The sequence below is a fragment of the Crinia signifera genome, chromosome 6 (genome assembly GCF_055691185.1).
Source record: "Crinia signifera chromosome 6, ASM5569118v1, whole genome shotgun sequence".
Classification (NCBI taxonomy): domain Eukaryota; kingdom Metazoa; phylum Chordata; class Amphibia; order Anura; family Myobatrachidae; genus Crinia; species Crinia signifera.
This window is the reverse complement of record NC_139222.1, coordinates 120,776,827-120,804,187: the sequence shown is the minus strand read 5'-3', so window position 1 is coordinate 120,804,187 and position 27,361 is coordinate 120,776,827. Positions and strand designations below refer to the sequence as shown.

The 27,361-nt window shown below is 43.7% G+C and overlaps 1 protein-coding gene across 14 annotated transcripts in view; it reads left to right on the top strand.

Annotated features, from left to right (window-relative positions):
- LOC146008065 (microtubule-associated protein tau-like) overlaps positions 1-27,361 on the top strand; it is a 99,311-nt gene that overhangs the window by 15,151 nt on the left and 56,799 nt on the right. For 13 of the 14 annotated variants that reach the window (XM_083146980.1, XM_083146976.1, XM_083146975.1 and 10 more), the window contains one exon: positions 26,579-26,734. In XM_083146980.1, the coding sequence (XP_083003106.1) occupies positions 26,596-26,734 (139 nt within the window). In that variant the 5' untranslated portion in view covers positions 26,579-26,595. Of the gene's footprint in view, positions 1-18,588; positions 18,728-26,578; positions 26,735-27,361 lie in introns of those variants that run through there. The other variant, XM_083146969.1, reaches the window with a different exon arrangement.

Below are 27,361 nucleotides of genomic sequence, written 5' to 3'. Positions count from 1 at the left end.
GTATTAAGCAGATCCCTTAGGATTACCATTGTAGGTTTCTATGGGGAAATGCAAGTGGTTTTGAAATGGGACAAATGGTTATTTAAAAAATGGGTAGTATGTAAAAATTGTGTACTGTAATGTTTCTGGAGATATGGGTAAATGGCATAATATATGTTACTTGCAAAGTTGTACATTTACTACATCCATGTGCTCATTTGTATGACATCAGAGTTAGTTGTATAATTTATGGATTCATCTCAGTAAGAAAGAGCTCATTATGGAAATCAGGATCCATTAGCAACACTCTCAGTAACGACCTAAACATCCTGCCACACTGAGCCCTGCTTTCAATTTAACCCTCTCCCATCTTACCTTATATTATTTGCCAATACAAATTAGTGCAATGTGCATTGGCCAGATGCAAACTCCTGACAGCTCTTTGCAGTGACACTGTGGCTATACCACCATTAGCAATGGTATATACCCAATGCACACCACTGTGCTGCCTGGTCCAGAGGATGAGAGGAGATACCAGCCACTGGCTGGGTCCCGGCACCCACACAAAGGAGCTGACAGGCACCGGAACCAGCTCATGTGCAGAACCCTGGCTTCTATGGACTGCATTGACTCTTAAAAGCTGGGTAGGGCTGGCGATATTGCAGGGTGTGGATCATAATTACTTACATTAAAAAACTCCCCGCTCCGGAAGAAGCCCGGAGAGCAGTGCCGGTGCAAGGTGCAGTAGCGCCCCAGGCGAGGGGGCGCCTCGGCGCTCACCCGCTCCACGGGTGGGGAGGAATACGGACGCCCTGCTGCTCCTGGGGGGGGGGGTGATGTGGCCGGCGCGCTGATTTTGGGGGGGGAGGGATACGGCCGCCGTGCTGTTCCGGTGTACATATAATTACCCACCCTTCAGGAGGAGCTCGGGTCTAGCTCAGCGGGAGGGAGAGCTGGAGGTTCAGTCCCGGCGCAGTGTGACTGACATCTTCCTCCACCCGCACCATGTACAGCGGCTCTACGCGGTGCGGGTGGAGGATAATGTCAGTTAACATGCACCGGGGTCCGGGACTGAACTGCACACAGCGCAGCGAGCCCTCCTGCCCGCTAAGCCAGACCTCCAGCTCTCCCTCCTGCCCTGCTCCCAACTTCCGCCCCCCAGTGGCCCTAGGCAAATGCCTAACACTGCCTAGTAGTGGCGCCGGCCCTGCCGGAGAGGGTAGCATTTATCTTGGTGTAGAGTTGTCCTTTAACACAATTGTCCTCTTGCTCTGCAAACTCATATTGTTTGAGGGAAATCTAGGCATACTTCTGCATATTCGGAATATGCTGCGCTATATAAGAAACTAAATAAATAATTTGGTACTTATGTAGTATCTGGGCGTCCGATTTTGTGATCGGGTCGGAAAATCGAATCGCATCGAAATCGCATGCGATGCGATTTTCCATAGGATTCAATGTTAACATGGTCCTGTTCATTTCCCCGTGGCAAGCGGCTTGGATTACTTAAAATGTTTTCCGCATCCCCTCGCGGGGCACGCTGTGCTCGCCACGTTTCGGGCTCGGTGGCGAGCTGCGCTCGCCACGCTATATAAAATCAACTCTATGCCCACTTGGATAGTGGGGAAATGAACAGGACCTTGTTAACATTGAATCCTATGCAAAATCGCATCGAATCGCCGAATTTTTCCCGAATATCGTGTCGAATCGCATTTAAGGTAAGGCATACAATCACAAAATCGGGCACCCAGATACTACATAAGTACCAATAATTTTGATACCACAACATTGGCTTGCTTGTACAAGGTAAGTATACTCTTGAGTACAGGGTATGTGGACCAGCTTGTTGGCACATGGTACGATGTGGTGGGGCTTGCAGGTGCCTGCTGCTCAGATAAGAGGTAGTCTTGCCAGCTTTTGTACTCCAGGTTTTAGATATGTCCCTTAATTGTATATAGAAGTGTGGAGTGTCCACCAACCGTGCGCTCAGCTGCCGATCAAATATATATATAAAGGGTGTTTCCCTTAACCCTTAACATACACAATTATACACAAAGATTTTATACATATCTCATGATCAGGCGCTGAATGGTTCAAAAACAAGTATCCATTCCCCTTCGTTTGGATATGGTATATGTGGAGGATAAAAGGTGAATATAGTGAAGCACAGTTATGTACAACAATACTTTAATTGACACCAGTAAAAACAAATAGTGCCTGGTAGGTCACATTCAGATCCTTCCAGCACATGCGATACAGAAAATGGTAATGCAATATTGTAATGAATATATGCAGGGTCCCCCTGTCTAACTTAAAGGTGAAACAATTACCGGCAGGCAGCGTCCCAATGTAATGACCAACGCGTTTCAACTCCTTCTGGAGTCTTTATCAAGGTCCCAATAGGTGTATAGTGTCCCAAGTTTTATGTCCGTTATAAATAGTCCTTTCAATCACGCCTTCATTGCGTGCCACTGCCGCAGCCCGGAAGTGACGGGCCGCTACTCCCGTCGTGTCACTTCCGTCCGCGTCTACGTATTACATTGGGACGCTGCCTGCCTGACCCAGAGGGGACGTTCCGGAGTTGATGACGGACTGAGACCTGTGAGTTGCCCCGGGACTAATTCGCTTGTGCCTATTTTGAACTGGCGACCAGTTCAAATCAATCCGGTAATTGTTTTACCTTTAAGTTAGACAGGGGGACCCTGCATATATTCATTACAATATTGCATTACCATTTTCTGTATCGCATGTGCTGGAAGGATCTGAATGTGACCTACCAGGCACTATTTGTTTTTACTGGTGTCAATTAAAGTATTGTTGTACATAACTGTGCTTCACTATATTCACCTTTTATCCTCCACATATACCATGTCCCTTAATTGACCTAAATTCTATTTAGTCATAAATTATTATTAGGTCCAGTGAACACTACAAACAAAGTAGTATATTCTGCTAATGTTGGACCTATTCAGCATCCACTACAGGAGCTATATGACTTTATTACTTACAGTAAATATGCTTTTATCGTTGATCCAAAGCATAGTCCATTAATAGATTTCTAATGTCTTGCTAGGGTCATCCAGCCTTCTCTAGCACATTTAGAAGCCTGGGGCTAAACTTGGGCGGATAAGGGGGAATAGGATCTGTCTGTGTTCCAGCAGCAGCAGAAGGTGGCAACTAAAGAGCCATGCTGGGCACTAACGCAAGTCTTGTAAGCTGGTGAGTTTATTTCAGAGCCAGAGAGCGCTGGGCAGGCGCAGTCTACCCGGCCATAAAGAAGCAATATAATTGCTACCCGTGGAGAGAGATATTGGGCCTATACCTGCTTGCAAATGGTCATTGAGTAAGTTAGGCACTATCCTCTCTGCCTTAGCAGTCAAGTATTCCCTTATTTGAAGCAACTGATACTCCACTGGAGAAACAGTATAATCTTGTTAAATGTAGAAGGGCCCACCTTTGCCACCGCTAGGTTTTCACACAGTCCTGACTTATATATTTTGAGTCACTAACTGCACTATTGTCAGTTATTTATGGATTACACAGACATGCAGCACTTTGCAGAGAATATTTCCATCATTAACAGTTGGTGCACCAGTGGAACTTAGCCCGAATGTCGACACAGTCGACATGGACACAGTTTCCAGTGCACCGCATCCCCTCACATTGCTCGCATCCCTCGCAATGCTTCGGGCACGGTGCCTCGCTGTGCTTGGCACACAATTTTATTCTCCCACCACACCCTAGTGGATGGTAGGGCATGAAATACCACCTGTCGGCTCAAGAAACTGTGAAAAACCCCATGTCGAACTTTTGACTGTCGACTTATGCTTGTGTCGACCTAATGACACGTCGACCTGAACCCATGTCGACCTAGTCCCATGTCGACCTAGACCCATGTCGACCTAACGGTGTCGACCCAATGCTTGTCGGCCAACAGGCCGTAGACCAAATTACTGTATCCCTTGTATCAGGCTCCAATGTATATACACAACATACTATTTGTGCATCTTTGCCCTACTGTGGAGGGAATTAACCGAGGAGTTTCTTCGGAATGTATACAATAGTACTGAGTCATTTATTTGTTAAGTGCCATTCTGGCAAGTAGGCAGAATAGGTGAAGCCCAGTATACTGGGTGTCTGTAATAAGGATATAAACCTTCTTTACTAGCTAAGCCCGTTCAAAGCAAAAGCTAGTCTGCTACCTTGTGATTGCCTCTGTGTTTCTGTATGTGTGAAAGAGATGTAGTTTCTCACGCTGCCAGCAGATGGCAGTGTTTCGGTTACACAGGGACACTATATATATATATTATTTGTATTGTAACATTTTGCTTTATCTTGTATATTTGAAAGCGTTAGTCCTATTGACACATTTTTGCCTTTCAATCACTACTGTTCCTGATTGTTCTTTTCCCCATTTCATGTTACCCACGTAATAAACCGTCAGACAAGCTCCTATGAATTGCACATGTATTTATTATGTTTGCTGGGTCTTCCAGGATGGAATTTAGCAGAAGGCTGCAGCTAATCATTGTTAAACCACAAGGCCAGAGAAATGACCCTAAAGAAGGGATTGTATGTGAGGCCCTAAATCTGGATGTCCCATCATCAATCATGGGTGATGCTAGACAGGCTTGCAATGAGGATGCATAGACAGCACTAGAACTTTGCTTTGTAGTGCATTGAAATCTGTTGATTATGCAGATGATGATGCCGCACAGGTCCTGCCTATAGTGCATGGTTGGTGGGCAGATAGTTGGTTGCAAGACAGAGATAGGAGTGATCAACGAACATATTGATTATGACAAAGAAGGTGGTACCCAAAGGGCATGTTCAAAATATTGTGTGGCTTCAGAGTAAACCACCAAGACTTGCCCCATGTTTTCATAGACCAACTATTGCACAAGGGACATTGCGATCAAGAAACCATAGTGGAAAACACTGCAGTTATGATGTTTGATCATTGCTCTTGACATATTGATTGAAAAGATGACGTGACAGCAGCATGAAGGGGGCTATTGAATGCTTTTCAGGAAAAAAGCTAATTCTTGTAGCCAATAACTGACTTTATGTAGCCGCCTAATACACAGAGTCTTCAATGCACATGTTGGCCCTAGATAATTGACTATATTAATGCTGTGATGGCTATTGAAGAAACAATAGGTTTGTAAGCAGATGCAACTGGTCTAGTAATGGGTAACATATTGCATGTGTGCAAGTAGCCCAAGGCAGGAAAACCACTAAAGTCCAGGAAGTGGGAGTAGCCAGACTAAGAAATAGGAGGTAAATTGGTTGTTTAACTAGAGTTTATGTACCCTGAAAAGTGCATAGGGGGCCAGTAAATGATAACATTGCCCACTTACTGCACACATTTATGAGAAGACTACTCCCAGCTGAATTGAGGCAGGCTGGTATTATCACATGGTCCTATTGTTGTAGAAGAAGCAATGGGGCCAGAAGGGTTTGTAGACTATTACACCCTTAATAAACATTCAGTCCCTGATCAATACACTGTACTTAACTTTAATGAAGCCATAGACTGCCTTTAGAGAAGCCAGTAATTATGTGTCTTTGACCTTGTAAGTGAATATTATCAAATTCCAATGAGTCAGGCTGGCAAAGGAAAATGCAACTTTAATTTATCCATTGGGATAATGGGGAAAGCCCTGAGGGGAACTAAACCTTAGAAAATGCTTGGTGGACAATATCTTAGTGTTAGGATCAACATGGAGACCCACAATGCTAAGCCTTTATAGATACTTGATCTACTCAGTGAGATGAACTGCCCTTTGTCAAGTGTCCGTATCAGTGATTAGAGAGAGATTGCCACTGACCCAGGGAAGTGTGAGTAAGCTTTCTGGAAACTCATGAAGTGTTCGGTCCAGATGCTTGTTCTGGCTTATAGAAATACAGATAAACCTTACATGATGCAAGTTAATGTTACCTTTAAATGTTTGAAGGTTAATGCTGTAACAGGGCCATGATGATGGCCTTAGAACACATTTTAACATTAGCCACAGTCTGACAACACCTCATAAGATCCGTCTAGCAGATCCGTAAGATCCGTCTAGACTCTAGCAGATAATATCACAGTATTGCTAATGAAGAAGTAGGCTATTTTTGACAGATCCCATGTGAACCTGTAAAAGTAAAAAAATCAAGATACATGTGTCCTGACTTAAAAGAACTGCAAAGTTGGCGCCCTGGTTGAGGTACAGTGGTTACCTGGTCATAGAAAAAACTTTTTGATGAAGAGTTTCTGTCCTCCCTGATCTCTACCAAAAGAAGAGCTTAGAGAGTACAGAAGTCACCTATGGCGTAGAAGGGCAGTTCTTGAATGCCTTGCTGTTGCATCCCCTACCTAACTTTGGGTGCATGCCGTGGTCTTATTTCTGTTAGACTATTGGAATACTCCTGTCTGTGGACTGCCTCTGAACAGACTGGTTCCACTAAAGTAAGTCAATGCTACATTTTTTAAAGCTGAAATGATAGAGATTTCCTTCCATTCTTGAGGTGTTGCTCCTCTCTGTCTGCCTTTGTGACACCACACACACAAAAATGTCCCTACGTCCCTTCCCTAACCTTCAGGTACTCCTCCAAATGTAACATCTGCTGGTTTCCTTCACTTCTGCTGTCATCACTTTTTCTCACTCGTGCTTCCAGGTTTTCTCTTGGGTTGCACCTACAGTATTCTGTGGACATCCCTTTTCCATGCAACCAGGCAATCACAGAGTCTCTACATGATTAAACACTCTCTGAAAGCTCCTTCCTCCAGAGAAGCATATGACTGTCCCTCATCATAACGCCATATACTTCTCACACCAGAATCTGAGTTACAGTATATTCTGTCAGCCTGCATGTTCATTTATTTAGTATTTGTCTTTAGATTGTAAATTCTTTGAGCAAAGAACTACTTTACAAATAAATATATTGCCCATCTTCTCTACAATGCATCCTGCAGTAATTTCCAGCTGTGAGTAATCTCCAGCTGCGTAACATTAACAATAGATTCCTCTTTGATACTTCTGGTAGTAGGATGGGAAACCACAGAACACTAAGGAGCCCAAAAAATATCTGCCATGGTTTTCAGGTGACATCAGATTGTCACAAGTCCTCTCCATCACATCTGTGCCCCTGGTCTTGTCTAGTATAATGCAGCATATCTCAGTGTCAGGCTGGGTTTTGCTCCTATGAAAGGGACAGTTTGGTAGGCCTGCTTGTTAAGCTCCCCCCCCCCCCCCCCCCAGCTCTAGAGTTATTAATAGATGAGACACAGGAAGGATTGATGTAACCCAAGCTGCTCCTCTGCCGGCTCATGTAACTCACATATGACATGCAGAAAACACAGTACAGTGTATGTGGTTTTCTATGCAAGGGCAAGTGGGAAGTTACCTGGTGTTTACTCATCCAAAGCAGAAGGGGGTTATAGAAAGACTAGCAGCATATAGGTAAGAACATTTTAGGCTGTTGTCCGTCTCTGCCTGGTCCTGAAAATATGCAAAGTCACTATACGGTGTGATGTTCCTGGAGACTAATGCTGGGTACACACTGAAGCAATTCCCAGGGTTGCCAATATAGTTAACTATATCGGCAGTGTTGGGGCGAACTATATAGCGCATACACCCTGATGTCATTCATGATATTGGTCAGTTACGTCACCTATCCCCCGCTCTGTACATGCATTACTGCGTGTACAGATGACAGGGGCGATAATGACCGGAGGCCACACATTATTAACGACATTGAACATTCATACTGGATGATATGCACCCAGTATAATTAAGGATATATCACCCAGTGTGTACCCAGCTTAACAGAAAAATACCAGTACATTAATGTATATCACTTGTCATCTATATTGCACAGAATGTTTGGAACATCAGATTTTTTATTTGATAATTTAAAGCACATTTAACATCCAATTGCTCATATATATATATATATATATATATATATATATATATATATATATATATATATATATATATATTAGTGGTGGGCAACGATTAAAATTTTTAATCGCGATTAATCTCATGAAATTTTTGCGATTAACTGCGATTAATCGCGCTGTTAGGCACATAAGTGCCGCTTACCTAAAATCTCCTTGCCAGGGGTTCCATGCTCGTTGCCAAGGGGGATTGCCACAGTGCCAAATACACATATGCCCCCACAGTGCCAGATATGCCCCCACAGTGCCAGAGACACATATGCCCCCCACAGTGCCAGAGACACATATGCCCCCACAGTGCCAGAGACACATATGCAGGTAATTCCATTGTCTTACATGACAACACTTGTATACAGTACAAAGTCTGGGGACATATATTGTTGCAGGACTGATGCATTTATATAGAGTGTACTATTTTAGGGCTGATGCATTTCTATAGGGTATACTGTATACATAATATGCTGTCTTTCATTCCAACCCCCCTTTAAAGTGATTATTCTAAAGCATGGCATTTGTGTACTCTGCATTGTACACAAACAAAATCAGTTCTGTAATGCACTCACAAAAGGGGCGTTTGTCCTCCTTGCAGCAGGTCCTAGCAGCAAGAGCAGCAGCCTAGTCCATCTGTATTTTCAACTCTCCTGCCGCTGGACGGCCACAAACCAATAGGAGCTTGTGATCTGGCAGCCGTTCCTGATTGGCTGTCAGACCGCGAGCTCCTATTGGCTCGCGGCCGTCCAGACAAGGGGAATTGATAATATTACTGACGGAGGGGAGCAGGGCAGGGACCGGGTCACCACCAGGCTGCTGCTACTGTTTTCACTTAAAGGTAGAGACTAGATCCAGCCGGGCAGTGCGCACAGACAGCGCTCTCTGCCCGGCTGTCAATTATTTAAGAAAACCGGTACATTCGGTACAGGTCGAATTTGCCGGTACAGACCGTTAAAAAACGGTACTGTACCGGCAAATTCGGTACTGTTGGAGGGTATGCGTTTCCCGGTACCCCAGCCCCGTTCCCCACTCCCTGCCGCTGCAGTGACCCCCCCCCCTGTGCGTTAACTGGGTTAATTTTTTTAATCGCAGTTAATGTGCTGGCGCGTTAACGCGATATTAACGCGTTAACGTGCCCAACACTAATATATATATATCAATAGACTGGCACTTCATCCACAGCATACAAGCTAAGTAACTGCGCTGGGTGCCCTTACTAAGTTAGTTGTAATATGTAGGAGGCGGCGCGGCACTCTCAGCTCAATAAACAGCACATACAGCAGGTTGTATATCATTGTTTCAATGCCGGTTTATTGGCATTGTCTTTATATACACATATGTTATTTTTCATTTTACTCTGCAAATGAAAATGGGCTCAAAATTTATAGACAGCACACTGTATGATTTATGCTATACCAAGCTTTTCCAGGCTTCATAATTTTTTTTACTTTACAGGCCCATGTCCTTTCACAGCTCACAAATCTGTGTCTGCCCAATCCTTTTATTCCTTTATTCTTCACATACAGTCAGAGGCGTACCTAGATAATCGTAGGCCCCATAGCAAAAGTTTGTAAGGGCCCCCTATTTAGCAACTGATGGTGATAAATGTATGTAAAACATATTAGTTAAACAGCAAAGATGGGCTGCCTTCAACTCTGGGCCCCATAGCAGCTTCACCCCATTGCACCTATGGTAGTTACCCCCTTGCATACAGTTCTTCTAGTGCGAAAGGATTTTATGATATCTTTTGTCACTTACATTTTATAATGTAGTTCACTAAATAGCCTCAGAGGCAACACTGAGTTAGCATGAGATAAATTGGGATAACTCTTTCTTCAAGTTTGCTCTAGATGAGGTTTCAAGTCTGTCAGATACAAATGATTAAGCAGAAAGTTCTTAGCCTATGGCTGTAACCCAAAAATGGGTCCTCCATGAGGAGTACTATTGTGCAAAACCAGTTATTAAGCTAATGATTGATCACATTTGATCAACAGTTTGGGCCTTATTCAGATCTGCGTGCATTCGCACGCAGTTCCGATGTTGGCCATCTGCGCATGCGCAGACAGGTATCTGCGCATGTGCAGGCATATGGTGCGTGCACCCACAGCAACCTTTCGGGTCGCCGGGTGCACGCACCCATGGCAGCGAGGGGAGGGGGCGGAGATGGGCGGGGGGCGCCGGGCTGCCCCATTACCATATGGGAACGCCCAGCGTTCCATGGGCGTTCCCATGAGAATGCTGGGCGTTCTCATGGTAATGAGGCAGTGACGCGGGTGTGAAGGGCAGGTGGCTGACATCACCGGATGTCAGCTGCCCGCCCATATCACGCCAGCGTGCACGCAAATGTAAGTAACTCAAAAGTCACTTATATAAGCGTGCACGCTAAACATCATTCGATGGTCGGTGACCATCGAATGATGTGGGCGGACACCCCAGCAAAGCGAATGGATGTTTATGCAAAACATCCATTCGCTGCTGTGCGGGCAAAGCCACACTTTGCTGGGGCGGCGGGGGGGGGGGGGGGGGGGCGTTCGCCTGGCGGGGTTTGGTGGACTCGCAAGGCTGCGAATTCGCAGCCTTGCGAATCAACCTGAATAACCCCCTTTGTGTCGTTGACTATATTTTCAAATAAAGATAATTAGAAAACGAGAAATGGAGTATCTGCGCTGTTTTTTAGTTTATTTAATAATTTGCACCATGGATGAAATCACTTTACATACACAATTTTTATCTGTTTATGAATATTTATTTTCATTTTATTTGTATAAAAAGGAATTCTAAAACAATACAATTTTTAAATAGGCGGCCACCTACAGATATAGAAAGAAGTATTATAGCGATTGCATAAATATTATTTATCATGCAATCGATATATACACATGAACAATTGTATAAAGGATTGATTTCACATATAGAATAAATCACATTTAAATAGAAAAAATATATATAATAAAAGTAAATTTAAATTTTAAAAAAATATAATAAAATCAAATTATATATAAAAAGCAGTAAACTTTGTGACTTATAGCCCCAGGATGGCGAAAGCTGTATAGCTAGTCCAGGTATCTAGAATTCTGGACAGATATTATAACTTTTGAAGAAAGACTGAACTGAGCGGGTCACTTTCCATATAAAACCTTTTAAGTCTTTGGTTAAAGAGACAGTCTTTTCCAATTAAAGATGATTTTATACGCAAGATATTCTGTACGCACACACTTGTAACTGTAGATGACTTGGCAATATATGCCTTTTGAAATAAAGTAAATTTGCACAGCGGTGCGTCTCTCACCTGCACAGATTGTGCGTGGATACTTGTCCCAGCAGCGGGATATCTTGCTGCATATACCGCGCTCAGATGTCTGCACGGGCTGTGTAGATAGTTGTCCCAGCAGCGGGACGTCCAGCTGCACACACTGCGCTTTGATGTATGCGCTAGTTGTGGAGTGTCCCTCTGGTGAGCGGGGTGATCGGGGAGGACGCCGCGTAGATGTTGTTGGCTGGCGTCTCACTCACCCGTAGTTGGAATCCAACAGCTGGCGCTGCTCTCACCTGCGCCGCTGTGTCACCTATTTTCTCACCGGAGTTCTCCTAGCAGCTTAGCTGGCGTGATGACGTAAGGCTTGGTCTGTTTTTTCTCCCAATGAACTTGTGCAGGTAGGAATAAATGTGGGAGATTTATCGGAATCCAAGCGGATAAATTTCTTCTCAATTGAAGGCTGTAGGCTGGGTGAACCTCTAACGCGTTTCGCCCTATCAGAGGGCTTTTTCCGATAAATCTCCCACATTTATTCCTACCTGCACAAGTTCATTGGGAGAAAAAACAGACCAAGCCTTACGTCATCACGCCAGCTAAGCTGCTAGGAGAACTCCGGTGAGAAAATAGGTGACACAGCGGCGCAGGTGAGAGCAGCGCCAGCTGTTGGATTCCAACTACGGGTGAGTGAGACGCCAGCCAACAACATCTACGCGGCGTCCTCCCCGATCACCCCGCTCACCAGAGGGACACTCCACAACTAGCGCATACATCAAAGCGCAGTGTGTGCAGCTGGACGTCCCGCTGCTGGGACAACTATCTACACAGCCCGTGCAGACATCTGAGCGCGGTATATGCAGCAAGATATCCCGCTGCTGGGACAAGTATCCACGCACAATCTGTGCAGGTGAGAGACGCACCGCTGTGCAAATTTACTTTATTTCAAAAGGCATATATTGCCAAGTCATCTACAGTTACAAGTGTGTGCGTACAGAATATCTTGCGTATAAAATCATCTTTAATTGGAAAAGACTGTCTCTTTAACCAAAGACTTAAAAGGTTTTATATGGAAAGTGACCCGCTCAGTTCAGTCTTTCTTCAAAAGTTATAATATCTGTCCAGAATTCTAGATACCTGGACTAGCTATACAGCTTTCGCCATCCTGGGGCTATAAGTCACAAAGTTTACTGCTTTTTATATATAATTTGATTTTATTATATTTTTTTAAAATTTAAATTTACTTTTATTATATATATTTTTTCTATTTAAATGTGATTTATTCTATATGTGAAATCAATCCTTTATACAATTGTTCATGTGTATATATCGATTGCATGATAAATAATATTTATGCAATCGCTATAATACTTCTTTCTATATCTGTAGGTGGCCGCCTATTTAAAAATTGTATTGTTTTAGAATTCCTTTTTATACAAATAAAATGAAAATAAATATTCATAAACAGATAAAAATTGTGTATGTAAAGTGATTTCATCCATGGTGCAAATTATTAAATAAACTAAAAAACAGCGCAGATACTCCATTTCTCGTTTTCTAATTATCTTTATATATCTGTCTAGAACCTGTACCCTAAAAAGTCAGGTGATAAACAGACTGGGTGTATCCACACTGGTACACAAGGGAGAACTGCAAGCTATAATACTAAGCAATTAAATTTCAAACTACTATAGGTTAAATATTGTTTTTATAACTGTTACCAACTAGCGCCCAATATTCCACTAATTTAGTGGCTTCCTTTTCCTTTATATTTTCAAATAAACAATATACTGTACTTATGGCAGATGGGAAATAAGTCAAAGAAAATCGTTTTTTTGTTAACCTCTGCCAGCTTGCCACTTACCATTGTATAATTTGACTGGACTTCAATTGCTGAAATAATAAAAACTCGAAAATGGGGGTGTTATAAAATATCTGAGTGGTATTGTGTACAGATAGTATAACTGATGTGTCATAGAAGTGCTGGTTGTGCCATTCCACAAAAAAAGGATAAATTAGTAAAGTCCATAGCACTACAATTCCTCCACACAGACACTGGCCTGTATTCAGTTCCCTGGATGAGCGTTCAATCCTCCAGAACAGTAAAATTGCAGATTGAGCTGATTAGTGATTGAGATATTGGAGAAGCACCAGCACCTTGTGGCCCCCCAGAACCACTATATAGGCTCACACATTTAAGGGCTAAGATAAAGTTGGAAAAACATCTGTTTTTACATAAGGTAGGCAATCTTAAGGTGCCCACAGACGCATCAATTATCGAATGCGTTTTGTACTTTTTAAGTACAAAACGCATCTTATGTACAATTATCGGGTGGTGTTTATGGGCTTGTGCGACGTGATGCGCGTTCCCGGGAGCCCGATATTGTATGTCTAAAAAAGTACGTGATGCACGTACTTTTTAGACTACATGGGTTAATCGCATTGCATCGCATGCATCCAAGTGCACATCGCATCGCAAGCTGGAAGAAAAATTGTATAGAACCATTGTACAGTCAAAACCGCATAGCACAGTAAAATTGATGCGTCTGTGGGCACCTTTAACAAAAACAAAGTCTGTGCAAGTCTGGTTCCAGCTGCTAGCACTTCTTACACTTAAGGTGGGCATACATCAAGCCGATTTGGACCGATTTCGGCCGATTGCGATCAATCAGCCCGATAAATCGGACCAAATCGGTTCTTCGTGACATGGGGTCGGGTCCGATGCACGGTCCCGTGCGTATCGGACCCGGCCCCAGGGGTCGGACCGGCGGGACATACGATGTCAGATCAGTCGGGGCGGTGAGGAGCAGTGGGGGCGGGCGGCTTGGGAGGAAGCAGTGGGGCAGCAGCGCGTTACCAGATCAGTGCTGGGGCAGGCGGCGGTGACCATCAGTCTCACTCTCCACTGTCCGTGTCTCCAGCGCTGTAGCAGGCGGGCAGCCGCGGCTATTACATCTTTAAAATAACATGTCAAATGACTCTCCGGCTTTTGATTGGCAGAGATAGAGCACTCTCAGCCAATCAGCGGCCGCGGAGGGAGGCCACTGATTGGCTGAGAGTGCTCTATCTCAGCCAATCACTAGCCGGGCAGTCATTTGACATGTTATTTTAAAGATGTAATAGCTGTGGCTGCCCGCCCGCTACAGCTCTGGACACGGACAGTGGAGAGTGAGACTGATGGTCACCGCCGCCCGCCCCAGCACTGATCTGGTAACACGCTGCTGCCCCACTGCTTCCTCCCCAGCCACCCGCCCCACTGCTCCTCAACGCCCTGCAGCTCCCTGTTATTTTTTTTACATGTGATAAATCACATGCGATTTATCACATGTAAAAAATGGCACATCAAAGTCCTCATCGTATGTGAGCCTCCCGGGGAGCTGCCGGGTGGCTCGGAGGAGAATTGGGTCCGACTTGTCCTTAGGACAAGTCGGCTCTATGTATGGGGGCCTTTACAGCTCCTTACACAGAATCGAGTAGAGTAGAGGCAGTCAATCATAAAAAGAGTATGAGTATAGTGTGTTTACGTAATTGCAGCTGAAGAAGACCTGGATGTTGATGCATACATACCTGTGTGGAGGCGTATTTCTTTCTGAGGCTGGTGCAGTGATCACATGATAATCAGCAGCACTTTCTGGCCAATTCTGATTGGGTGATGGCAGATTGACCTCTACAGCTGTCCTTAAACATTAGTCAATTCGCTTCCAGTCTTTTGACATACTGTATATAGTTACATTTCATATTAAAATGTGACTTTAGAATTTACTAATAAGTGTCCATATATTATTCTTATTTTGTGTATGACACACTAAATTTATTTTGTTTAGAAGGGTGATGCAACCCAATGTGTACACCTTACACGTGGACCATGAAAATTATACTGTTGTCCAGGTGGCTGCATTAAATTACTGTTGAATTACTCAGAGGTTGTGCTTAATACTTTTGTGCAGCATTTAGGATTTAAGTTTGGTACACACTGGTAGATATATCTACAGATGGATCCTTTGGAACTGACATCACAAGTGTGAGGGCGCATTTGCCTGCAAACCGCCCACTGGCTCCCAGTGCGGCTTTATGGGCAGTCGGCGGATCGCCCGTACACACAGCACGATGCGCTGATATATCTCTAGATATATCGGACATCGGCTATGTAGCAGAGCCAACGTGATATATCTGTCAACGACGCCGTTCACAAATATATCATCCGTACACACTGGCGATGGTGTATCGATATATCAGCCGTTCAGTCGCACAAGCGATATATCGGCCAGTGTGTACGCACCTTAAAGGTGCGTACACTAACCAATATGTCAGCTGTTCGATATGTCGGCTGATATCTGTGATTAGACTTGGAATACATGCACTGTTTGTGGTCCTTTATTCATTATGACATAATCTTCCACACCATAGGTTCTCAAACACTGGGGCAGATTTATTAATTTTGGTGAAGTGATCAAGTGGAAGGTGATAATGCAGCAGCCAATCAGCTCCTGACTGTCGAGTTACAGGTTGGGTTTGAAAAATGAGAGTTATGAGCTGACTGGCTTCTGCATTATCACCTTCTACTTTATCACTTCACCAGGCTTATTACATATCCCACAGTGTTTGAGAACCTATGGTGTGGAAGATTGTGTCAGTATCAGGTGTAAAATGCTTGTTGTAAAGTTGTAAAGTGTTTGTCATTTGCTTGGACTTTGTTGAGGGTCTCTTTAGAACCTTGCCAATGGGAAGTGCAATATTGGGATGGATGGGTGAAAAATATAGCAGGTATGTTATCAATATCATAGCAATCAGCACTGCCATCAGAAATTGTTGGGCCTGGGACTGACAAAATAGACAGTCCTCCCCCTTTTCATCTCCCCATTGATGGCTGCCCTGATAGAGATGGTTCTACATTGGCGTAATGACAGTGGACATTCATGACTTCTACCTGAGGATGGGTAATTATTTAAAATGGGGAGGGTTTAGAGTTAAAAGTAATATTTGTCAAATCGAGTTCTATTTAGTAACCTCATACCACCCCTGGCTCTATTTAGTACCTCAGGCCCAGTCTAGCCCCTCTCCACTACACTTATTTTCTCTTTTGTCTTGGTAACCTGTCCATGATGAAGATAGGGCAGATTCTCCCTATATATATATATATATATATATATATATATATATATATATATATATATATATATATATATATATAGACAAGAAAAAGGTATAGAGGTGCGCTGGTAGTTTCACAGAATGTGTGTACACACAAAAGTATAATAACAAATTTAAAAAATGTATTTCATAAAATGACATAAAACATACTGAATAGTACATATGATCCTGGTAGGATAAATTACATGTGTGACACACACTTTCCGACAGATTGTTGTAATGATATGATCAAGTTCTTATTTTCTCGGTTGAAGAACCCCTTTTCTGAAAGACCCTACGCGTTTCGTCCCAATAGGACTTCTTCAGGGGTGTTAGGGTATCTAAGGAGGTGAAACAATGCCGAAGAGAAGTTTTTTAAAAAAAACTGCTTAATAGGTATATAGTAAAGTTTAGATATGGAGGTTCCCTAATATAGGGGTTGACAAAAAAGGATAACAGAGGAAGAATGGAATGAGGAGGAGGATACTGCATAGTCGGTGATAGAAGGGCGGAAGAGAAGCAAAGGAGATTGATATGGGTACCTTTATTCCCAAGCACCTGAGTGTTTAAATACAGACATGAATGGTTAACATACCAGTCGACCAGTGTGTTCAAATAGACCGGTTGAATAGAAAAAAAGGGAATCTGTGCCTTGACCAGGGTGGATACTGTCAAGGTATCTAAAATAATTTATATGGTTTCAACTAATGGAAATCTGCCTGTAGTTGTTACACAAAATACGGCATGAAGCTGATGTTCAGAAGGAAGGAAGGCTCAATGGCCAGAGAAGTCTATATACATACCATAGATCCAGAATTAAAACACAAGCCAACTGCTGTGGGCATCAATGATATAAATTCTGTACTCCTCAATACCGTAAGTAAGGTATACGGTGAGGATTCTCCTAAAGTGGGTAAGAGAACGGTTTTCAAGGGGTTTGCCAAACTCGTGGAGCCTTTCAGATTTAGACATGAAGTGGTGAGATGTATAGCTCATGTTAAACAATAAACCAGAATCTTTAACAGGCTTTCTAGGTAGGGTTACATAATAGGTAGGATTACATGCCTAGGTAGGATTACATAGCCCATAAGGGCCCATATAGTTACCATCTCAGATGGGAGGGCATATTTAAAACTAATATTATTGGTGTCATATACCAAAATTCGAAATTCAATATTATAGGTGGTCTTAACATGTACAAAAATTTGTGGATATCAGATACCAAAATCAAATACACAAGTTAAATATTACAGGTGGTCTTAACATGTACAATCGAGGGTATACAGACATTGGCCTATCAATATAAGACCAATGTGGCGCAACCAAAAAGATAGTGTGGCTTACCTCTGGAGGGATGAGTGTATCACAACAGTCAGAAGGCGAATGAATACTGACTGGATGGGAAGGGGTTTATATACCCAGGTAGGGTGTGACCTCACTTCCTGTGTGAGCAAATGGGTGGATCGAATATAAATGCCGTACTAACAGGTTATAAGCGAAGTGCACTAAATAAACATGTCTCAATTAGGATAAAATGGGTGTATGAGGAGTCCGATATTCCTCGGTATCTCCCCTGGAGAGATCCGTATACAGGAAGCCCTAACTTCCGGGTGTGCGGTGCGTTCCAATTCTGCGTTCCACCGTGCTATTTCCGGCGGGGACAAAGCTCTCAGATGGCTGTGCAGAGTGCTCAAGTTTGACGCACCCCCAGACGGAAGTCTTAACTTCCGGGAGTGCGGTGCATACCAATTTTGCGTTCCACCGTGTTCCTTCCGGCGGGGGCAAGATTATCTATCAAATGTGCTGTGCACTTGAGTACTAGTGTACCAACTCGCTATTTAATGCGGGGTGAAGGGTGCGCTGAGTACAGATGCCCCGTATTCCACCCCGTTACTTTCGGTGGGGGGTCATCTACACTATGTGAAAGAAGCGTAGTGACGGAATGTTTGCGTTCCATCTACTATGTGCGGAAGTGACCCTGCGTTCCACTCATTAGGAGTATGTGGACGTGTCAGTCCTATGTAAACAATTGGGTGAGACGGTGAATGGAGAAAGGTGTAACTTACTAGGGGTGTATGGGCCAGGTGGATGGGCCCCTCAATAAATGTACCAATACGTGCCTATATATATATATATTTTTTTTTTGTCATTGTCCACATTAAATTCTTATTTGACTGCCTTGGCAGTGCTATTACATACTGTCCCCATTTTACCAAAGAAAGCTTCCCCAGATAAAGTGCTGACTCCCTGAAGTGTTACAGAGAGGTTTGTCTGCTGCCTGGAGATAAAGCATTTGCTCTGTCATGAGGTTCCCTGTAGCACAAGATAAACCAGAGAGGCCTCCCTCTGTATTTATCTGTACTGCGTAGAGTCCTCACACGTAACTGCTAACTGAAGCACGGTGCCTTATTGCACTGGGGCCTTTTGAAAAGGTAAGCGGCCAAGTTAATCTTATCATTACAGTATTTGCAATATCTGTTTGTAATGTGTACATAATTTAGTTGTAAATTAATAACAGTACTTATACTACTGTCTCTTCTTCCACATTAGTTTACCACAAGACACACAGTGGTTTTTTAATAGACCCAAGCACTCAGAAATATTGTGCTTTTTTTTAAGTGTGTGTCTTGTAAATATAAGAAGACTGTTTTCATTTTTTTCCAATACAATGAGGCTGGTTAACTTCATCTTCCCATATTTGAGTAGAATGGGGACGTAGCAGTGCGGCCGCATTTGAGCGGACGTGTAAGGGTGTACACATCTCGCATGGTAGTGCAGGGATTCGCTCGGCTGTGGTGGGGTGTGCGTTCGGCCTTTACCTGCTCACTAGGCAGCGAATACACAAACTTTGTTTCATGTTTTAAAACCTTGATTTATGCACAAATAAAATATATTTATGTGTATTTCATGTGTTTGATGTGTTTGTACAACATAAATGCAAGATAATGCAAGATACATCATTGAAATATAAAAACATTCTGAATAATCCATTATCCAAAATTCTTCTGGTCCCGAGCATTTTGGATAAGAGATACTCAACCTGTAACAGTTAAATATGTTAAAGTGCATTATGCTGTAATAAACAAATACATCTAATGTTTAGAAAAATTAAATTAAGAACATTTTTTTTGTGTGTTTTGAGTTTCGTTTTATACAAACCACTTGTGATTAATGTCCACTATTATACACTGTGAAATTGGGTCAGTAAGCACATAAAAAGGAAATAAAGTATTGCTGATCAATCCTGCCTAGTAATTAACACAGTGATTGGCATATGTACTATATGTACTGCTGGACACCACTGATAGAATGAATAACTCTCAATAGCATATCCAGTAGACTTTGTTATTATTTTCATTTCACACAATATATCTGTATTTAGAATTCTGGCTTGACAGTTGCTGTGTCAAATGTTTGAATAGCATATGGGTGTGGTATGACTTGTCGACAGTGACCATGTTGACATTTAGGGGGGTATTCAATGGGTGTCGTGCTCCCGCAGCCATCTCCCGTTTCGTCCCTGCAAGGGACTTCATCAGGGGTTCGCAGATGTTATTAACACAATTCTCGCGTTTCTTTCGCGTAGGGTATATGCCAACAGGACGTCGACACACCAGATCCTCTATAGACTTTGAGGCGCCACTGAGTGGTCAATTATGGGTGCGCTCTGCATACCATCATTGGCCCTTCATAGTTAGGTCCTTTCTGCCCGGTGTACTCCTTCTATGGCCGACCGGTCTGTACTTAAAAATTGACACTGCTAGTGTAGAATTGAGATCTCGGTTCAAACAATAATTTTCACCGTCCCCTTGGAGATGTGAGCTGGTGTGAGGTTCAGTGAAAATTGATTTAGATATTTAGAAAACTGCCCAATATTAGCTTTGATTTGTGTTCCCTGTGCCATAGTTGCCAACTCTCACAGAAAGAATTAGGGACGGCATGACTACAGACTATGGAGTAGGCCACTTTCCCATATCCCGTCCATCATGAATGATGACTCAATCCTCAGAAAACTTAAGTTGCCCATACACTGAGGCGATTTAGTCTGATTTTGGTTGATTGCGACCAATCTGCCCATTAAATTGGACTAAATCGCCTCTCCCTGACATGCAGTCGGGTGCGATGCGCGGTCCCGTGTGCATCGGACCCGAAAAGGTAGTGGGGTCGACTGGCCGTCCGACCACCCCATCCAGGCGGCGAGGTGGGCGGGAAGCAGGGATGCATGTGATCCATCACAAGAGCATGCGTCTCTGCCGCCGGCAAGGTCCTGGCGGCTTGCAGGGTATCAGGTGTCCGAACACTGCTGTGAGACGTTGCAGCAGTGTATGGGCACCTTTAGAGATATTCCACTTTGAGGCACAATGTACCTCCCCCTTCTCCGTAATAATTTCCTTCGCCTCCCTTCGGGCACTCTTATGGAGGGGAAAAGTGTAAAGTTGGTGGGCACAGTGTTAGAGGAGAGGGCAGTTTTCAGTGATAAGTTGTTAGGTGTCAGTTGTAGATCTCCTAGAGGCCTATTAATGTAAATGTGGGTAAACTTTTCACTATATATCGCATTACTTCAATGCATTTGCATACTTCAATAAACATTGTTTAGTAGGACTTCATTATACTTACCTTTATTGCGGTGCAAGCAAAAAATTAGGGCTTTGCAGTCCTGTCTTCTGTGGTCCTCTGAGTACCGTGAAGCTGAGAACCAGGTGCTTTGTAAAGTTGAATACTTACAGTACCTGCTTTCTATCCATCACCAGTCTTTGCTTCACCCCCTGTTGCCTTATCCTAGCCATCTAGCCAACCCACAGGCTATCCCTCCATCTAGTGACTTACCCCCAACCCAGTACTTACCTCTGGGAATGTTAGGATTCTGTCCCTAAGGAATTTGACTGCTTCCTGGCCTTTTGCCCTAACCATATCTTACCATTGTTACAGTAACCTATTTACAGTAAGCTCAGAAATATGTACTTTTATAAATTTATTAAAAGACGTAAGGTGCCCATCAGGGGCTGGCTGGCAACTTTTAGCCTGGGGGGCAAGCCCAGAGCACTGGCCCATTAGTAACAGCACATCATTAAAATGGAGGTTTTTCGTTACAAAATATAACGACACCACAGGCTTCTCCCCCTGTATAAAAACAGGACACCACAGACTGCTGCCCTGTATAATATCAGGACACCACAGGCTGCTACCCGCACAAGGATCAGGGAAAGCCAGGCACTGGCACACACAAACTCACAGTAGCCGGCGGAGGGCTTTTGCACACACCACTCCACCCCCCTGCCATGCTTACAGCTGGCTGCGGATGCTTCCAGGTTAACTGAGATTTTGCGCAAGTGCAGAAGCTCCGATTGTGGCAGCCGAGGTTTTGTATGTATCAGCCTGGCTTGGTAGGAGAATGTCCACTGAGAGGGGTGCGGGACACGGCACACAGAAAATTTGCCTGATTTACCGTTATCGCAATTCGCCCCTGCCACAGGACTGCTCACCTGCATAAAAAACAGAAGAGGAGGACACCGCTGGCTGCTCTCCTGCATAAATAAAGAACCGGACACCACAGGCTGCTCTCCTGCATAAATAAACAGGACAGCACGGGCTGCTCCCTTGCATAAATAAAGAACTGGACACCACAGGCTGCTCTCCTGCATAAATAAAGAACAGGACACCACAGGCTGCTCCCCTACATAAATAAAGAACAGGACACCACAGGCTGCTCCCCTGCATAAATAAAGAACAGGACACCACAGGCTGCTCTCCTGCATAAATAGAGAACAGGACACCACAGGCTGCTCTCCTGCATAAATTAAGAACAGGACACCACAGGCTGCTCTCCTGCATAAATTAAGAACAGGACACCACAGGCTGCTCCCTTGAGTAAAAAAACAGGACACCACAGGCCGCTCCCTTGTGTAAAAAATAGGACACCACAGGCCGCTCTCTTGCATAAAGAACAGGACACCACAGGCCGCTCCCTTGTGTAAAAAATAGGACACCACAGGCCGTTCTCTTGCATAAAGAACAGGACACCACAGGCTGCTCACTTGCATTAAAAACAGGACACCACAGACTGCTCCCCCTGTATAATAATCATGCCAATTGCCATGACACCACAGGCTGCTCCCCCTGTATAATAATAAAGCCATGACACCAGAGGCTGCTCCCCCAGTATAATAATAATGTCATGACACCACAGGCTGCTCCCCCTGTATAATAATTTATTATACAGGGGGAGCAACCTGTGGTGTCATGGCATTATTATTATTATTATACAGGGGGAGCAGGCTGTAGTGTCATGGCATTTTTATTATACAGGGGGAGCAGCCTGTGGTGTCATGGCATTATTATTATTATACAGGGGGAGCAGCCTGTGGTGTCATGGCATTATTATTATTATTATACAGGGGGAGCAGCCTGTGGTGTCATGGCATTATTGACACTACAGGCTGCTTCCCCTGCATAATAACAGGAGGACACAACAGGCTGCTCCCACTTAACACATTAAAAAGAGGACACTTTAGGAAACCGCAGCATTTTTTTATATATATGTGAGTTTAATCCTCACCTGCTGCTGCGGCAGTTCCCAGGTTCTCTACAGTGTTTGCTGCTTCCAAGTTCCTGCAGCCACAGTCCCCGGCTCCCCGTCCACTCCTCCTCCGCCTGCCTGCTGGCTGCTGCTGCTCCAGACGCATGGGTGGGTGGGCCGTCGGCGTCATCATCATTCGCCCACACCCAGCGTCTGTCACCCACGGCGCATCAAAGGGAACAGGCCGCCGGGACCTCCTCCACTTAGCACTGGAGGCCGGCGGCCATGTTCCTGTAGCCGCGGCCATGTTTTCAAAGCCTACAGGAACATGGCGGCCGACAGTGTGGAGGAGGCGGCCGCGGCCCGCAGCACTCCTAATAGAGCGGCCTGGGGGGCACATGGCACCCTGCCCCCCGGCCCAGCCCGCCCCTGGTGCCCATACACTAGTGGGATTTGTCCCGATTTTGGCAGATTCTGATGTATAGGGCCAATAAATCGGACCAAATTGCATGTGTTTTACAGCACATCCGATCTGATGCGCGCTCCCGAGCACATCATATCAACCCTAAAGGTGTGCGCACACGGTCAGATGTGCCTTAAGATACTATCCACGATCCGATCAGATCGGATCGGAATCAGATTGCAAGGCACATCCGATTTGCATAGAAGTCTGACTATATAGTGCAGATCTGACTTTCTGCCTTGCGATACGTGAACGCGCATCAGGATCGGATCGGGATCGCAAGGGTTAAAACCCTTGTGATCTGCATCCGATTCCGATCCGATGTTGACTATATCGTCAACATCGGAAAGGCAAATAGTACTGTGTGTACACACTATTACAGACGGAACGTGCTGCACATAAAATTTATCTGGATCGCAGTTGTCAGGTGCAAATTTTGCCGATTTTAAGCACTATTTTTATTGCATGCAATGTTGGCTCAAAATTTTGTAAAAAAATGCATGTCAACCTTTTAACCACGTCGAGCGTTTGACCATGTCAACCGTTTGATCCTGTCAACCTTTTGACCCTGTCGACCTTTCCACTGTCGACATTTTGCTGTTAACCTTTTGACCCTGTCGACCTTTTCACTGTCGACCAAACGTGGTCCACCTTATGACTGTCGACCTAGAGTCAATCTATCATGTGTCCGGATACCCTTAATAAATGTTCCCCATTGTTGGAAAATGGTACTCTTAGCTCAGAACAGGTTTCCTAATCCCTCACAGTAAAATATGTTATTTAATGGGATGACCAATTTTTCGCCTCAACTGACAGCTCATCTTCCCAGAGAGCATCATGACTTCAGCACAGTTCTGTGATGTATTGTATTTATATTGCTACTTAATGTTTTATCTTTCCTCCTCCTTCTGTGCTGTGCTTATGGGTTATGCAAAGCAGAATTATTCCAATGATTGTCTAGTGGGCCATGGGGAATGTTTTATACAACCACCTAAAATTGATCAGATTTATTATTTACAGCAGAATGAATGTGCTCCAGAAATACAAGGAGTTTGAGTTATAATTTCCATCCTTTTGGGACTATAAATACCAGTCAGAGTTTAGTGGGAGACATGTTGTCTGCATGGAGCATGAAAATACACACACAATAGTGCATGCTGGGAAATATGTACAGTCTATCAAATGCTTTACCCCTTTGTTTCCATAGAAACTAGTGCTGTGAACTACAGTGCAAATGCTGGTTTTTATGCCATTTTAATGATGTTTATACATGTTTGACCTTAGGGAGAAATGTTTCAAAGCTTTTGAAAAATGAAGTAGTGCACAAATGGAGCAGATAGCCACAGGAACTTATTTCCTTCTAGCTATCATTTTAAATGATGTACTTGAATAATGCTTTCAAGAAACTAATTGGTTGCTATGGGCAACTTTGTCACTTGCCTACTTTTTTGAAGCTGTAATACATCTCGCCTTATGGTGTAGTGTGTTTGGCTGTGATTGGGGTGGTGAAATTGTCTGCTCTATTTAAAAAAAGAAAAGCCAACTCTCCCTGTGCACCTACAGAATGTAAGTTCCAGTAGATGGTTATTTCATAGGGTGTGGATCATAAGGTCAACAGTAATTAGGTCGGCCACTATTGGTCAACAGGCAATAGGTCAGTGAAAAAGTTCAACATGGTCTAGGTCGACTTTGGTAAAAGGTCGACTCAACAAAAATGTCCACATGCACATGTTCGACACAGGAAAAGGTCGACATGAGTTTTTCATGTTTTTTTTTTGGTGTCTGTTGAAATCTGCCAACATGGACACCCTATAAGTGCTCCGTGTCCCATTGCATGGCAAGCTTTGTGCACGGTGCCTCACTGCCCTCTGCACACTATTATAGTCTAAGCTGGCCATACATCTACAGATTTATTGTCAGATTGGGCTGGTTGGAACAAAATCCTGGTAATGGATGAGCGCAAATGACAGTTGACCATTTGCTTTGAAATGCAGGAAAACTGCCAAAACCTGTCATTCAGATATTACAAGGTTTTTGTTCCAACCAACCCGATCTGACAATCGATCTGTAGATGTATGGCCAGCTTTACTCTATGCGCACTTGGATTGTAAAGTGAGAACAAGTCTGTTTAACAAAAATAATTATGCGTCGACCGTTAACATGTCAACCTCTTGCTTGTTTTTACTTTTGTTTAATGTCTACCTAGACTTATCTACAGGTGGGGCCATTTTCATTGCGGCAGCTGGCACAGATCTGTATATGGCAGTTCTGCCTCAGTGATAGAGTCTTTCCTATAAAGCTAAGTGTAGGGAGTGCCATTTACAGTGCTTCTCAGAAGGCACCTCGCCTAGGTTTGCATTACACATGGCTTACTCTTCAAAAATTGTTATATATTAACGAGATCATTAAATATGAAATAGCATCTCTAGCAATTGCCTGCGTCTCGCTGTGTATAGTAAATAGCTAAAGTTTTTTGTTTATATGTTGTCTGAAAGGTGCAGTGTACTCATGGGAAGTTGTTATTTTGTCATTGTTTCATTGATATTATGGTACTTGTTTAGTTTCACGGCGGCAGCGTCTCAGTCGCAGCAGTGTCTGTGTCCCCTTGCGGGGCTCGCTTCGCTCACCCACGCTACGGGCTCGGTGGCTCGCCACGCTATCTAAAATCAACTCCATGCCAATGTGGATAGTGGGGGTATGAACCATTTCACGTTGGCATGGACTTTATTTAAGATAGTTTTCCGAGCACCGAACCCGGAAGTAGCGGGCAGCCATGCTGCCGCCGTGAAACTAAACAAGAACCGATATTATTAGCAATACTCATGCTTTCATAGTGATACTTTACCTTAGTATATGTGAGAGAGGCTGAGAGATGTTACAGCAGTCTCAGCTACCAGGCTGTTTTGCAGACTTACTACCTCCGTGAGGAGCAAATATAGAAATACAGCCTTTAAAATGATCACAACTGGAATGTTCATATAATAAGCAATGATGTCAGTGTTTTTGTAGATGCTGAGAATATGTCCCGTCTTACACTCTCTCCCAGTATAGTCATTGTGCTGTTTCTGGTCTCAGGCAGTCACACCGTAATAGACTTTCCCCTGGGAGGAAAGGAACCTAACACATAAAAGCATATTAGATTTTCCTTATAGCAGCTCTGTCATTTGTTTTTATTGGAAGTATTACATTGCCACCTGGCTGTTGTGTGTTAGTACTGCACCAATGCTTTGGTTAATATTTATTTACTCATACTGTATATGTTAATGTAAATTTTTGCTAACAAAAACCCTTCCTTACACCTAGGTTAATCTTTCTCCAGGATGACTGACCAGTATCAGGATTATGATGCAGTGGGGGACTACTCAGGTGGTGACTCCCGTCATGGGGCCTACTCTAGTGTAGATGGCAACAGTCATGTGTCCGAGGATGTAATCAGGCTGCCGTCTGCATTACAACATGGTGAGTATAGGAAATAGATATTTACTGCTGTGAAATGTTGAAAACCCAGTATGTGTAAATATTTTCTTTAGAATAGGTGGTGATGGGGGTTAGTACATTGCACTTGGCTAGTGCTGTAATCACTATATTAAAATGTACCTGTTATCTTCATTTATAGGACATCTCGGGAGTCTGCAGTGCCATACACCTGCATATGTACATGTGCATATAAAAGTACAGTAGAAACATAACAGGACAGAAGCAATATCTGTATGGAAGTTGGTAGCTACACATCTATACAAATATAGTAACAGTTACTATAAGACCAGTGCGGGCACAGTCCGGTTTATAGGCATGGTAGACAGGTTCAGCGTTACTTATTACAAAAAGATTACTAAAAGGGATTATGTATTCGGGCAATGGGTCTACACTAATTAATTAGACACTCAATAGGTCCAACACTATTGCTCGACAGGCCATAGGTCGACATGGCTTAGGTTGAATGTACAAAAGGTCGACACAGGCAATTGGTCGATGTGAGTTTTTCACATTTTTGTTTCCCAGAACAGGTTTTTTCATACTTAATTATCCAAGTGGACATAGAGGGAGATGATGTAGTGTGCCGAGCGTAGCGAGACATCGTGCCTG